The 16,087-nt window shown below is 40.6% G+C and overlaps 1 protein-coding gene across 2 annotated transcripts in view; it reads left to right on the forward strand.

Moving 5' to 3' along the window:
- Positions 1-16,087, forward strand: part of COG3 (component of oligomeric golgi complex 3) — a 45,511-nt gene continuing 29,424 nt past the window's right edge. The window contains exons 1-12 of one of the 2 annotated variants that reach the window (XM_045013209.1): positions 1-285; positions 5,153-5,299; positions 5,863-5,924; positions 7,072-7,237; positions 9,495-9,569; positions 9,686-9,778; positions 10,086-10,211; positions 12,213-12,293; positions 13,238-13,281; positions 13,536-13,662; positions 14,126-14,217; positions 15,029-15,168. In XM_045013209.1, coding sequence (XP_044869144.1) covers positions 127-285; positions 5,153-5,299; positions 5,863-5,924; positions 7,072-7,237; positions 9,495-9,569; positions 9,686-9,778; positions 10,086-10,211; positions 12,213-12,293; positions 13,238-13,281; positions 13,536-13,662; positions 14,126-14,217; positions 15,029-15,168 — 1,312 coding nt within the window. In that variant the 5' untranslated portion in view covers positions 1-126. The remainder of the gene's footprint in view (positions 286-5,152; positions 5,300-5,862; positions 5,925-7,071; positions 7,238-9,494; positions 9,570-9,685; positions 9,779-10,085; positions 10,212-12,212; positions 12,294-13,237; positions 13,282-13,535; positions 13,663-14,125; positions 14,218-15,028; positions 15,169-16,087) is intronic. The other variant, XM_045013201.1, reaches the window with a different exon arrangement.

Here is a 16,087-nt window from a genome sequence, read left to right on the forward strand (position 1 = left end):
GTTCCCTCCGGAGGCGTTTCCGGGTTCAGATGGTTCCGCTCCTCTCTCTGCCTCTCGCTGCGTCGGACTCTCCCGGATCCCGGAAGTGGCCCCTCCCGCCCGCTCCGGCTGCTGCGGGCCGTGAGGATGGCGGAGCCGCCCCCGGAGCTGGGCGACAGGGAGATCCGGGACAGGCTCGGCCTGTGGGACCGCAGGCCGCGGCCCATGGCGCCTCTCACCGACCGACAGACGGACTCGGTGCTGGAGCTCAAAGCGGCGGCCGAGAACCCGCCCGTCCCGGCCGAGGTGAGCGGGGAGGGGCAGCAGGTGGCGCGGAGCGGCCGCGGCCGGAGCCTGTGGCGGGGCCGGAGCCTGTGGCGGGGCCGGAGGCAGGGGGCGTCCGGCGGGCGCTGGGGCCTCCCCGTTCCTGTAACGGGAGCAGCTGCCACGTAGCCAGGCTGGGAATCCTGCTCTGGGCTGGCCGGAGGCTGCTCCCCGGGGCCCGCTGGGGGCGTGTCGGGCCGCCTCCTGCTGCCCAGGACGGGCCCTTGGTCCGGGTGGGGCTTTGCCGCGGGGCGCATCGATCCCGTGCGGAGCTGCCCCCGGTGGGAGCGCAGGACCCGGGTCCGGCAGGCCGGCAGGGACCTCGCTGGTGGTCCAGGAGGGGCCCGCAGGGCGGTGGTGAGGCATCGCCGTGCTGTCGTGGAGACGAAATGAGCGAAGTCTGGAGCAGTTAGGTGGTTAAGAGGGTCTCTCTGGCATCGTCCCTAAGAGTGAGCTCCAGCACCTGCCCTATTCGCCGTGCAAATACCTACATTCCAGCTATCCTAACGTGCTGCTCGGGTTTTACCAGGATTCACTATCCACTTCCTGTACTAACCTGATGCAGGGCGCCGTTAATAGCGGCGCTGTTCCACCCCAGAGATGGCTCCATTCTAGTAAGTCTAGAATCAGAGGAACCTCGATAGGTCATCTAGTCCAGTCCCTTGCACTGAGGCAGGACTAACTGTTATCTTCTAGGGATGGCCAAGCTGCGGCTCGCGAGTAACAAAAGTAACTCTTTTACAGTTAAAGTGTGGCTCGTGGAGTGGCCCCCCCCACTCCCCACCATTCTCCTCCTACCAGATGGGGGAGGGAGGGAAGCTTGGGGCTTCTGCAGTGCAGAGGAGTGGTGGGGCTGGGGCTTCTGCCCCATGGGAGACACCTGCCGGTCAGGACTTCAGCCTCGCTCTTGCTGAAGTCCGGAGCACTGACAGGTGTGCCTGACTCTCAGACTTCTGAAGATTATCATATGCAACTCAGAGGATCTGAAAGTTTGGCCACTCCTGAATCTAGTCCATCCCTGAAAGGTGTTTGTTTAACCTGTTCTTAAAATTCTTTAACGATGGACATTCCATAACCGTCTAGCTCATTTGTTCCACTGCTTAACTACCCTTACAGTTAGAAGATTTTCCTCATGGAAAAACCTAAATCACCCTTGCTGCAATTTAAGCCCATTACTGCTTGTCCTTTCTCAGTGGATAAGAACAGTTTATCACCCTCCTCTTGATAAGTCTTTTTTGTTCTTGAAGATTATGTTCCTCCTCTGTATTTTTTTCTCCTAAATAAACCCAGTGTTTTCAATATAATAATCCTAACAGATACAAACTTTGCATATGGCTTTCATTTTGTAAAGTACTTTAGGATGCTTTGTTGCCACATAATTTAAAATCAGCCTGGAAGGGAGAATATTCATTAAAATACAGCTATGTGAACTCAACCTTCCATAATGTCACAAAATATTAAACACTAAAAAACATAAGTTGATTCTGCTCTCGTGATGTCTGAGGAATTGTGAACTGCAACAAATATGGAATACTTGAGTTATGAACACATTATTTAGACAGCAAATGTGCTGATGTAGAGCCTATCAGTTAAAAATGAAGTATTTCCACTTTTTACCTTCATAAAAGTTTATGCCCTATTGATTTTTAACAAGAAGCTAAATTATGGAATTTATGGAATTAAATTATGTTAATCAGAAGGTAGTCAATAACACATTAGGGTAGTATTGGTTTTCGGTTTAGTAGCTCTGCACAATATCACTCTTGTTTGTCTTACCTGCAAATTGTAATGCTGCCCGTTGCATATAATTATTTGAAGCTGTTAAGATTACTTTGATAAATAGTGTTGTTAGCATTCCGAATACGTATTTCTGCTAAGAAGACAGGCCTGTCTGTATCTTGTCAATAGCTTTTGTTAGTATAGGTCAGTTTATTCAACACCCTGAGTATATTTAATTTCTTTGTGTGAAAATTGGAGTCTCACAATCAGTTTTCTCATTTGTTTGCTAGAAGGAAAAACATATGTAGCAGCAGATATGTGGTAGTGGAGTTTCCTTAATATATTTAAGATGGGCAATTGGGGTATACATGAAGAAACTGTAAAACATGTTGTTACTCTCTTCAAATTTTCCCTTTGAATGAGAAAAGATTTTATAGTTGAATAGAATTATAGTACCTGTTACAAATCCTAGTATTTTTTTAATGCTATTGTATGGACAGATCTATGAAGAAAAAAAGTGAATTTAAAAAAGGAACAAAAATGTTGCTACTCAGAAATGCTAGGTGAGTTAATTGAAGTATTTCCATCTAGCTCCATTCTGTTCTAGCTGAATTTTACATCAAATTCTTATTTATGAATGACCAACTTCCCTATTCCTTAAGTTGTATTTAATTGAAACGCAATAAGCTGTCGGCAGTCTAATAGTCCAGATGGTTATAGAAGGGTTGCTCATTCTTGGACAGCATAGTGACCGAAAGAGTTACTGCACATGATAATACTTAGCACTTTTATAATGCTGTTCTATCATAGATCTAAATTTGTCATACAAAAGAAGGTGGGAAAACTGAGGAGCAGAGAAGTTATGGGCTTGATCTTCACAGATGCTGAGCACTCTTAGCTCCCATTGAAATAAATTGGAATTTTGGGTCTTCAACATCTCTGAAAATTCGGCTCTAGCTGACTTGCCTGAGGTCACACAGCTAGTCAGAATATAAGTCAGGTCCCTTAGCTCTCAGTCCTGTGTCCTATCCATTAGCCTTTCACTTCTGGAAATCTAAGTTAAAATTCCACCTCAAGTCAATGGCTTCCCCATTCTTAGACCCAGTCTGTCCACATTACAAAACTACCAGATTGTTAGGCATGGCAAACCCTGCCCAAGCAAGGATCAGGATTAAATGGTGGCAGAGACCTTGACCCAACCCCGACGAGACCCCACTACAAAGGTCAGGTTTATGTCGGATCAGAAAACAACCTGAACCTGTTTGGTCGGGTTGTCCCTGTTCACCTTGTCTTGTTTGGGAGTCCTCATCAGCTGCGAGCCTTGCTCCTGCCAGCCATCACAACCTTGTTGGACTGTATGTGCTAAAGTGTGTTTGTGTCAATGGGTTGCAGTGCCTTTCGCTCCAAAGTGCAGCAGCTGGTGGTAACTGGCAGGAGTGGGCCATACAGCTGCCACTGTGCCAGCTTCACAGGTGGCCGGAGATGGATTATGGGCATTGGTTATGGGGAGCCCCACCAGGCTGAGCCCCAAGCAGTGGCATGCTGACAAAGGTTCGGAGTGGGAGTGTTGCGGTCAGGTCTGAAAATGACTCAACCCTCTTGGGCTCTGGGCAGGTCCTGCTCAGATCTCTACATAGTAGGGGTGTTGAATGTCAAAATTAAGGTGCATTGACAAAGCTGCCTGAGGAACCTGACATTATCAATCTCTACTTTTATGACTACTAAAACTGCCTATTGCAAACCCCCACCCCCCAAACCCTAACAAAAATAAAAAATATATGAAGTTATGCTGAATTCATTAGTTATCAGACTTTTAAAACCTAGACCGGGCTTTTTACCTGGTTAATATTTTCAGACAGTGACTTTTGTTGCCACAGATAACTTGTTCTGTGTAGAGTTGTAATGTGGTTTTTTTAATTGTGTACAGTGCTCTTTTGTTATGTTCTTGGTTGTTGTAAACTTTAATTGTGCAAATGTGTCAAAGAGGATGTTATGTTAGAATAGTTAGTGAGAACATCCTCGTTAGCTGTAAAATTTTATTCAAGGATAACATACAGCATCTAATTCCAAGGCAGTCGCCAATCTAAAAATACTTAAATTATTCCAGATTACATTGATTTTTTTTTCATGTTTAGTAAAAGATATTTAATAAACTGAAACTCTGAAAAATAGGAATGATCCTCTAAAGAAATCTTCCTATATAATCATCTGGAGTATCTATTTGGAAGTATTATTTACAATGTTATTCTGAAATTATTGAAATTTCAGGTTGTGGCAATGTTGGGTTTGGAATTTTCTTTGGTCATATGACAGAAAAATCTAATGAAAGTTTGTTTAGCCAGTATGCCAATCAAAAGGTTTTTGTGCTGGGCAGATACTGCAAACCTTTGTTATTTTGCCTTGCACTTGGAAATATGAATCATCACGGGCTTGTCTCTACTGCCTGTGGGATCAATGCTACAGCGATCCATCCACCGGGAGTCGATTTAGTGGGTCTAGTGAAGACCTGCTAAATCGACTGTCGATCGCTCTCCTATCGACTCGGTACTCCACCAGAATGAGAAGAGTAAGGGGAGTTGATGTGAGAATTTCTGCCGTCGACCCAGCACTATGCGTACCCCACTGTAAGTAGATCTAAGCTACGTCGACTTGAGTTACTTGAACTGCGAACGTAACTCAGATTGCTTAGATCGACTTTTCCTTGTAGTGTATACCTGCCCCATGTCTTCTGATATTAAGTCCACAAATATTAATTTGTCTTGCTGTTTAGCTAGCTAAACTGGAGATTTGTAAAGTTTTTCAATAGTATAGGAGATCATATCCAAGAGGGTTGTATTAATTCATTTTCAGTTATTCTTGTTCAGTAGAAAGTATTCATTTAATTTTTTGTCCTGTGATAATTAAGTGAATATTTTAAATATTTCTGAATACTGATACTCTGGTGTTTAATTATATTATTGAAATAATTTATAAAATGTCCACACTGATTAGTCCTTCAAAATTAAACAAATGGGAACTTAAGAAATAAGTTTGATGTGATTGAGATATTGTTTACACTATTGCATATTAATTTAAAATTAAACATTAATTTTTAAAAAGTAATTTAAACTGATGGGATTTTTATGTACAGCTTCCAATTGAAGATTTATGCAGTTTAACATCACAGTCACTAAGTGTCACGTTGGCTGCAGCAATACCTGAATCAACAGAGGATATCCTCTTGAAAGGCTTCACCGCTTTGGGAATGGAAGATGAAAGAATTGAAACTGCACAGCAGGTAAATCACACCAAGTTGCTTTACAATCCTAGAGGCATCACTTTAGTGTTAAAATTCTTCCCAGTGAATTTGTGGAGCTTTTAGTACTGTGTGCCTTTCTTATGTTTTTATAAAATTATTTTGTTAGCATTTAAAAGACATTCAAAAAAAATTGAAGAAAACAAAACTTTAACATCTTGGTTATGCAATAGTAGATTTTTTTCCTGTATTGAGAGGCTAAAGCATCTCCAAAGAAAAGTGGTGCTGCCTGCAGAATGTCGCATGACAATCCCATAATGTTTGCAATGAGATAGACAGTGCTAATGTTGTGCTCCTAGAAACTCATGGAGATGGCATTCTACCTTTTTCCTTTAGTTAAGTGGTAGAATTGTGCTCTGCTACATTCTGGACTATCTGAGTCATTGTTGACTGTTTAAGGTTTTTTTCCCTTTAATAATGCTCATGTTGTGGTGGAATTCATCATCTGTATCCGGTTGATTGCTCTGGAACTCCAGATATGATGGTTTCTTATATTGGTTCCTTGTAATGTCTGGTTGTTGACAATCTAAAAATCTTTGTTCTAGTTCTTCTCATGGTTTGCTCAGCTGCAGGCCCAGATGGATCAAGATGAAGGTGCTAAGTACAGGTATGATCCTTCTTCCATTTGTTGAATTTTATCACTGTATATTTTTAGTCTCTTCACCCAGCAACAGCTTCTAAACTAGAAGTGAAATTTTGCTTTTATGTATATATCAATTCCCCCTTAAACATATTGCAGCATATGATATGTAAGATTTTATCCTGTCCACTAATATACATGCATATAATTTTTCAGCATCCTATGACACTTCCTAGTTATGTTTAATTTGTATCTATTTTCACCTGACTGACTTTATTTTTTCAGTCTAGGAAGGACTACTTTCAACTGACTTTAGCTATTTATCAACAATTCATAAGGAGTTGTGTCTGAAAGACTTCTGAGTGGCTAATGGTCTTAGATATTTCTACTGTGGCTAGTGCCACAATTTTGAGTTGTCACATCCAAAATTAAGAGTGTGCATTAAATTTTACTGTAAAGTAACCTGCTCTTTTCCCTGTCTCCTGGGTTTTTTTGGTCTGCTTGTTCTCTGGCCTTTATTGTGGGAAGAGTTTTGTGTTGTATCCGGAAAATGGTAAGGCTTGGGCTTATTCTGAGCCCATCCCTGTGACCGTCACAAAGTTGGAGAGTAAAGCCCCTGTTCTCTCTCTTACGATGTGTTTCTGATGCATGGCAGTCATGTTTGTAGATCACAGATGGAAAAGTGGTCTATTAGATGGCTATGCTGTGTCTATTTTAGTTGGAGGAGTCTAGAGAAGAGTGTTAATTCGTTCTCTGCCCTTACTATTCTGGGGATTACACGAGTCTGAGGAGAGTTTGTGCTTTTACATACTGTTGTATATGTGCACAGTAGTTGATGCCCAAGAGTCATTAGTTTTGAAGTTCCTTTTTTATTAAATTGGACACTTAACATTGTTTTAATTTATGCTTAATAGTGCTTGAAAACTGATGTCTTTATCAGTTTTAAAACAGAATCTATGACCCATGACCTTAAATATCAGGTCAGTTTGTGATTTACGATTTTATTATACATTGTTTTTTGTTCTGTACATTTACTTCCTGCAAGAGATCTACCTTTTTCTAGCGAGGTTTCTGTGTCCCCAGGAAAATGGAGTAAACAGTGCTATGTATTGGTTATGTATTTAAATATGTAAAGAAAAGCATTACCCTTTTTCATTGTGGTTCTCTTTTCTAGACAGATGAGGGATTGTTTGTCTGGATTTCAGGAGCAATGTGATGCTATACTGAATGACGTGAACAGTGCTCTTCAACATTTGGAGTCTTTGCAGAAACAGTATCTCTTTGTGTCCACCAAGACAGGAACACTGCATGAAGCTTGTGAGCAGCTTTTGAAAGAGCAGGTAATTTGTGATATGGTAGTTACTGACAATTTTTAAATTTAAAGGTACCAAAAAATAAAGTCCTCTGTTTACAGACCAGGCATCTTGTGGACAGTAATGGCAGTGCATGATTTACTCCCGAGGGAATTGTAGAGGCTCCAGCATAGCAGTGGGGAGCACAGCCCAGTGGCTGCATGGAGGTGGAAGATCACCCTTTAGCCCCCCCTTACCCTGGGACACAGACTCGGTGGTGTGCTGTGTCAGGGTCGGGTGCAGCCTCAAAGGTCAGACCTGCCTCAGAAACACACCAGGGCTCTGCCTCTCCACACCAGGTACACCAGGTGTGGGTAGGCAGGCTCAGCCCAGCAGGATCCAAGTATGGAGGGGCTTAGTGAGTGTGGATCCAGGTGTGTGGTGAGAGGGTTCTGTGTGGGGCAATCTAGGTTCAGGTGGCTCAGTGGGGGGCCTGGGTGTGGGGCATCTGGTTGTATAGGGTTTTGTTGGGGCAGTTCTGGGTGCAGGGGCAATGGAACTCTGCAGAGGAGTCCAGTTGAAGGTGGTTAGAGCTCAGCGGAGGGGAATGTGGGAGTGAGGGATGGGGCTCGGCAGGGGGGATGAGTGTGGGGGGCTTTTTCAGGGGGTCCTTGGTTCAGAGGAAGAAACAGAACAGGAGCAGCGTTCTCTAGTCTCTTCACTATGGTCCCTGGGAGTTGTAGACGAGAGTCCCTAGTGAAAACACTTTTCTGAAATTAGAAAGGTCATGTTGGAATTGAGTGAACCATTCACTAGAAAGTCATACGTTTTAATGTGGAAATATTTTCTTCAGTAGCCACCTAATTAAAGGAATATCCTAAGACTTTTTTTCATTCCTCTTTTTTGGACTGTTTTACCTGTGAAAAATTTGGCTTAAGGTTTGTCATTTATACAGGTTTATTTAGCAGCTATTTCTGCCAACCATTTCCCAGCTGGGGTCTGCCCTTTATTTTTTGCACTCCTTTAGTAAAAGATTTTTAAAAGGTCTCGTAAACTCTTCTCGCTTATTCATAAACCCACAAGTCATTCAAGTTTCAATTTAGTTGTCAGCAGACTGATGAAATTACTGTTTGAACATTTATGGAAATGTTGTTTAAACTTTCTCTGTTTGAAAGCAGCCAGAAAACTAAATGAGTTGTAGGCTGTTATAGCTGATTCTCATCTTACACCATGTTCCTCTCAGACAAAATGGTCATGAAGCATTAACCAAAATTGTCCAAGGTTGTTATAGCTAAACTGATACTACTCTGAAAAGTGATGCCACATAAACAGCATTATGAGGGGTTCTGTGTTTGTTTGATAACCAGCTGACTTCAAGAGCAAGTGCTCAGAATAAGAGTAAACATATATAATATTTGAAGAGACAAGGTCAGGTAATATCTTTTATTGGACCAGCTTCTGTTGGTGAGAGAGACAAGCTTTTAAGCTTACGCAGACTCTGAAAAACAGTCTGTCTCACCAGCAGAAGTTGGTCCAATAAAAGATATTACCTCACCCGCCAACATGGCTACACCACTGCTGCAACAACACTGCATACAAATTTTTTTTGTCAGCACTGCAAACTAAGTCTGAGATGTTAGTCAAACTGCTTTCATTCCTTATCCCACATCACCACCAGTAATAGGGTTCTGCAGAGCAAAATATGCTCCCAATGAGCACCATCCACCCATTGTTTAAATTTATGCCCTCAGTGACCCTTGTGTAAACACCCCATTGCATTCTGTGGCTTTGCACAAGTGCAACTGCTTAGAAATCAGTAAACAATTCTGATATTGAAGGAAGCAAGATTATATAAAAGTAAATGATATTCTCCAAACCTACTGCTTCTGCCAATCTACAATGACTTCTTCTGAGTCCTTTTTTTGGATGCTTTTGAGGGATAAAGGAACTGAAGATAGGAATGGATGCATGGTATATTTTTAAAGAATGTTGGGATCCTGAAGTGCTTCAGAATAGCATTTAATAGCTTTACTACTTGAAAAGATTCTATGGCTCCTTCAGAATACAGCAAGACCCCTAGATTGTGCGTCTGTAAAGACAATACACTTGGGAACAGCGTTTAGTGGTAGCATTTCTTTTTCTAATTCAGAGTTTAGAACATGACAAGATTTCTGCCTTTGGCAAATTTTTTTGTGGTCTATTATGTAGCTAGCAAAATATGATCTAATTTTTTAAACATGTCTTATTTGAAACCTAAATTGTTCATTAAGTTACTTACAATCTTCCATTTGCTCTGTTTGAACAGTCAGAACTCGTTGACCTGGCTGAAAATATCCAACAGAAACTCTCTTATTTTAATGAACTAGAAAATATTAACACAGTAAGTGTTGTTTTATTTCTTATAATCTTAGAAAGTCTAGTAGACTATATTAATCACCTCAGTTCTGTGACCAAAATTACTTATTTCTTCTGATTGATGTATTTTGTTTTTTAAAGAAATTAAATTCCCCCACATTGTCTGTGAACAGTGAAGGATTTATACCTATGCTGGCTAAGCTTGATGATTGTATTACATATATTTCCTCACACGTAAGTAACTTAACATTTTGTATTTTTAAATTAAATCTTAACACTTTAGAAATACATATTCTAGTTATTTTGGATTTTTATAAATGTGTTTATTTTTACAGAGGGGGAAAAAAGGCAAGGATGACACTCTCTGCTCCTTAAAATGTGTCTCATCTGCATACTTTAGTCCACTTTTGCTTAAGTTTATAAACCTACAACAGTTAGCTTCCATTAGATACTTTTTACCTATTACTTTTTCTTTTAAAAGTATTTTTTTTATGTCTACCATTACTGCCACATTTAAAATGCTTTTCTTTGTTCTTTGCAGCCTAATTTTAAAGATTATCCCGTGTATTTGGTTAAGTTTAAACAATGTCTTTCTAAAGCTATGCACCTTATGAAAACGTACACTGTGAACACACTACAGAACCTCACAAGCCAGTTGATAAAAAGGGTAAGTTGGGTAAGCAGGTACTGACTTGATTAGTCTGATGTATTTGTCGTAACCCTAGACCAGGGGATCTCAAACTGGGGATTGTGACTCCTCGGGGTCACAAGGTTATTACTTGGGGGGTGAGAGCTGCAGCCTCCACCCTAAGGCCCGCTTCACCTCCAGAATTTATAATAGTGTTAAATATTTTAAAAAGCGTTTTTTTAACTTATAAGGGGGTCACACTCAGGCATTTTTTCCAGCTTTTTCCTTTCTCGTCTCCTCGTCCCAAGAATCTCACTTGTTCCCCAATTCCTCAGTCTCACTGCTTTTCTGATCTCTCTCTTCAGTGTCTCCCTCCTATATCCCCTGCAAACCAAGGATCTGTCTACAATGCAAAATACCCAGACCCACGCAGTGAGTCTCACAGCCTGGATCAACTGAGTTGAGCTTGTGCTGTGGGGCTAAAAACAGCAGTGTAGACAGTTGGGCTGGAGCCTGGGCGCTGAAACCCATCAGGGGGCGTGGGTCTCAGAGCCTGCCCTCAGGCTGGAACCCAGGCTCTGAGACCAACCCGCCTTGTTGGCTTTCAGAGCCCGGGCTCCAGCCCAAGCCTGAATGTGGACACTGTTGTTTTTAGCCCTGTAACATGAGCTCAGTGAGCCCAAGTTGGTTTTCCTGGGCTCTGGGACTCACTGCTGTGGACCTTTTTTTTTTTTTTTTTTTTTTTTTTTTGCAGCATACGTACCCTAAGGATACATCTGCACCACAGTACAGCACCCATGGCTGGCCTGTGTGAGCTGTGGGGCTGTACAATTGCAGGGTAGGTGTTCAGGCTTGGGCTGGCACCGGGCTCTGGGACCCTGCGAGGCTAAGGATTTAGCTAGATTAAAAGAGGGATTGGACAGTTATATGAATAACAAGAATGTTCAGAGTTATACTAGTTAATGCTAACAAAAAAGGTACTAGAAGAGAGGCAAAACTTCATGTTTCAAGGTTTAAGCCAATCTTTAGCTATTGGGGATTATGAATGAGACCTTCATGGGGGAGGAGAGGGCAGATTACCCCATATCCTTCTACAGTGGGTTTTTTTTTCACTTTTCTCTGAAGCATCTAGTGTTGGCTTCTGAGATAGGATAGTAGATTAGATGGCCCACAGGTCCAATCCAGTAAGGCAATTCATATGTTTCTATGAGAATAAATTCATTGGGGCTAGCCTGCTATTTGCAGTCTCTTCTGCTTTCCCTCTGAAAGTCTTCTCTCTGTCTCCCAATGGGACAGGGACAGGGAACCAGTGTGGTGGTCTCTATTTGTGGGAGCGCAGCCAGACTGCTCCAGGGGATGAGTAAAGAAGAGTTAGAGGTGGGGATACTTTTTGCCCTCTCCATGTCACAGGCAGAATGCTGCTCCACGCGTGTGGAGTAGCCTGAGAGGGAGGTGAGCTGGTGGCTAAATATCCAGAAGGTATTCAAAATGGCAGGCTCTTTTTTTTTTCCTCTCCATTCTGGTCTATTACTAGAGCAGGTAAAAGCTCTTGCTCTGCACTGAGCTGAGCCATGGAGGGCAAGGCAAATGCCTGAGACTCAAGGCAGCCCAGTTCAGGCTTGGGTGGGAGAGAGTTGAATGTTAACTCAACCTTTCAGTTCCAGGTTTTCCAGGATAGAAGTTAGGTTTCCGTTTATCATTGCTGGTTAATCAGTGGAACAGCATTGGCAGGTTTCAGAGGAAATGGCATTGTGACTGTTTTTTAGTGGAGAAGAAGGGAGAGAAGTAAAAATGAAAGTGTGCAATAAATATTCTAACTCTTGCTGCTCTGGTCTTGAATATTGTTCTCCTAACTGGGTTTATCTGAGTTTTTAGAGAGTGCCAGCCTTTGGCACACTGAATAAAAAAGCATAAAAAGGTCATAAAAGTGCAAAAATTTTCACAAAACATTTCCTCAGAAGCTTAAATGTCTCAGCCAGTTAATACTATGAGCTAAATACAGAGGAATCTTATTTATCAATTTGTTTTTTCTCTTTTCAGGATCCTTCATCTGTGCCAAATTCTGACAATGCCTTCACACTATTTTACGTAAAATTCAGAGCTGCTGCTCCCAAAGTTAGAGTAAGTAGCTTGGTAATTAATAGCTGATAGTGAAGTCATAAAATGAGTTTTAAATTCATTGTTAATGTTAATATGTGGACTGCATTTTATATCTGTTTTAAGGATAGTGTTCAGATCTACCTTCCTATGTTAGAAAATGGTGAATTATGCATTTCTTATTTACTAGATGACGAACATTAATTTTTTTACCCATTATTTGTGTCAAGCCGTGTTTTGGATGGAAATTGGAATTAAATTAAAAATACACCAACAGCATTTTAAAATTATTAGTTAAATAAAATCACCTTTAAATGTTCTTATACTTTTTTTCTTGTGTAAGTATCAAAGTATGTTTTGGATTTAAAACTGAATTATTAAACAAGGGAAATATTATTTGTATCTGGGAAATGAATGTGATTGTTTCTGGTCACCACATCTTTCAAGACTTTAGAATTAGTGGATCTCAACCTCTCACCTCATTTTTGATAGATTGGGAGAGGGAAATGAGCTTTTCTGTTTTTGTTTTTCCAATTCTTAATTTTTCTCAACTTTGAACAAACTAAACATTGACATGAATGAATTGAATAAACCAGAATGAAGAAAATATTCTCTCGCCATCTGCAGAAGAGCCTACTGCTGTGTCAAAAACTGGTTTAGCACTTCAACAAACTCTTGTTCCAAGTGCTTAGCCAGTGTCTTCCACCAGTTCAGTGGTTTGACTTTCTTTAAAACTTCAGGAACAAACATACTGCGCTAATATTTTGTGGTTTAATTGATTTTAATAGGTTATAGTCATCTTAAACCTTAATGTAGGTTGTCATAATTTCAAAAGTAATTTTAAATAGGTGTATTTTTAAAAAGAAAAATACTTAAATTTGAGAGATTTTTTTTTAATTTAAAAGTAATTTTTATCCATCCTTAATGTGCTTGGAGTTCATGGTTTTTTTTCTTCTTTTTCAATATAGACTCTTATTGAGCAAATAGAGCAAAGAGCTGAGAAGATGCCAGAGTGAGTATACTGTAATACAGTTATTTTCAAGTGTTTGAAATTCTGGAAGCTTGGAATATTTTACCTCAGTTAAAAATATTGAGTTAAAAAAATACTGCTTTTTTGGGGGGAAGGTGAGGGGGCGACGGATGACAACTAATAACTTTGTTTTGTTTTGAAACTGTGTAGCAGAAAAGTTAGAATACTGGCAATAGTGACCTGAAAATCTAAATCTCCTGTACACGGTTGTTTGGAGTTTTTTTGTTTTTGGCTAGGTACCAGCAACTTCTGAATGAAATCCATCAATGTTACCTTGCTCAGCGGGAACACTTGCTAGGCCCTAGTATTACTAATACTGTAACGGAATTAACCAGTCAGAACAACAGAGATCATTGTGCGCTGGTAAGAATCTTAGTGGTGGGTTTTTTTGTGTGTGTTCAGATTTCTTTAGCAAAACTCAAATTCCTTTCTAGATCCAACCAGTCTTGGATAAAATGACCGGTTTCCAGAAATTTTATTAGTGTGAAACTTTGTCCAGTTTTCAGAAAAGTTTTTTTTTTTTTCCCCCCCTTCCTTGTAAAAATCTGTGCTGCTCCTCACAAAGTGACACGGAAAAAAGTGATTCTCTTTTAAACTTTGCCCAGTGCATGCAAAACCAAAAAGTTTCCCAAGGAGCCTTCACTTGTTTGGCAAAATCTGTGCTAGAGATCTAGTACCTCCTTTTCAACACTGTGTAATTTTGAACATCTGAGAGAGTAAACTCCAGATTAGTCTTATCTGTAGCAGCAATCATGAACATCCCTTTCAATGTAAATGCAAGAAAGATACAATTTGTTAATTAAATATTTGTTTTTATTAAATGTAGGTACGAAGTGGCTGTGCCTTTATGGTCCATGTATGCCAGGATGAACACCAGCTTTACAATGAGTTTTTCACAAAACCAACACCAAAATTGGAGTAGGTAGTACATACTGTTCTTGTTTTATTGCATACCATGCTTAATGTAGTGTTATACCAGAGGTCGACAACCTCTGGCACGCAGCTCGCCAGGGTAAGCACCCTGGTGGGCTGGGCCAGTTTATCTGCCATGTCGGCAGGTTCGGCGGACCGTAGAGTTTAAGACTATCTTCAGAATCATAAGGGCTAGAGACTTAAAAACAATTAAATTGAAGCTTTGATTCTGGAGCACAAAACAGGAACCATCAGGAAAAAATATTAGTCTATGCCACCTCAACACTGCCTAATCTGACCTCTGATGATACTTATTGTATAACACGGGTCGGCAACATCTGACACGCAGCTTGCCAGGATAAGCACTCTGGCGGGCTGGGCCAGTTTGTTTACCTGCCGTGTCGGCAGGTTCGGCGGACTGCAGCTCCCACTGGCCGCACTTCCCCGTCCCAGGCCAATGGGGGCTGTGGGAAGTGCTGCGGGCCGAGGAATGTGCTGGCTGCGGCTTCAATACTCTTAAGTAGGGCTTAATTATAGAACTGTGCTGTCAACAGCAACACATCAGTTCTAAGGAGAAGAGAGGCCAGATTGTTGTAAATTGGTCTGAGATTAGCTATCTTCAGTGTAGATTTCATATAATTCTGTTATGAATGGTAATGTCAGTTGGATTAAAATTAGGATACGTTATGCTGAAAACAGTTTATTGGTGCTGGCATACAGGAACTAGTCCTTTCTGTAACATGATCTTAGTGTCATATTTTGGTATCCTGGAAATGTGTTTTTTTTAATAATATTGTACATTTTATCTTTCTTCTAGTGAACTTTTGGAGAAATTGTGTGTCTCATTATATGATGTCTTCAGGCCATTGATCATCCATGTTATTCATTTAGAAACTTTGTCTGAACTCTGTGGAATTCTCAAAAATGAGATGCTTGAAGACCATGTACAGAACAATGGTAATACATAGGTGAAAAATGAGTGATTGTGGTGTTAATCAGTGTTAGAAACTACTAAACTTCATAGGAGACCAGCTGTGGATGTTTCTTATGTGCTAAACATGTCAAAGGTGACACATGATTATTTTAAATGAACTTTGTCCTCTTTTGGTTACATTATGGTAAACAATTTATTTAAAAACATTTCTTCATTGAAATGAGTATACAAGGGGTATTCTAGAGATTCTTGCTAAATTTTGATTTTACTAACAGGCCTTGATCCTGCTTATACACGTGTATAACTTTACTCTCACAACTAACCATGTTGATGTCAATGGAGTTACGCAGATCAATTTGTGCACTTGTGAGGTACAGGACTAGTGCCATAGAGTGCAGTGAAAGGAATAGTGTATGTTATACTTTATATCTAGTCAGGGATTCCAGGGTGTTTTTTTGTTTTTTTTTTGTGAAGTCTTATTATTCATGTAGGAACCGGGGTTGGCAATTTCCTGGGGAAAAAAGCTAGCTTAGGACATGGTGCTGGTAAATTCCACTTAAACCCAGTTTAAACTGGGAAAAATAATTGCATCAATGTCCAGCAAGTTCAGCAAGCATAGAATGAATGTTTTCAACTTTGGATATATCCATTCAAAACCGAGGAATGGGCTCAATCTATCCACAACATCAAAGTTGGTCTTCTGCTGTAGGCTGCTGCAAGGTCAGATGGATCTGGACTGGTGGTCTGCAACTCTGCATGCTTGTGATTGCTTAATGCTTCAAGCCTAGAACTCTTCATTGTTGTTGTTTTCATATAATGGACTGTTTTTGACTTTTGTTTATGTAACATTGAAAACTGAAATGAATCATGACACACACAGCTTCCTTGAGAAGATACTGAGCCCAAAATGTGTACAGACATTCTGATGTTCAGTATTATAAT

This window comes from Mauremys mutica, chromosome 1 (genome assembly GCF_020497125.1).
Source record: "Mauremys mutica isolate MM-2020 ecotype Southern chromosome 1, ASM2049712v1, whole genome shotgun sequence".
Classification (NCBI taxonomy): Eukaryota; Metazoa; Chordata; order Testudines; family Geoemydidae; genus Mauremys; species Mauremys mutica.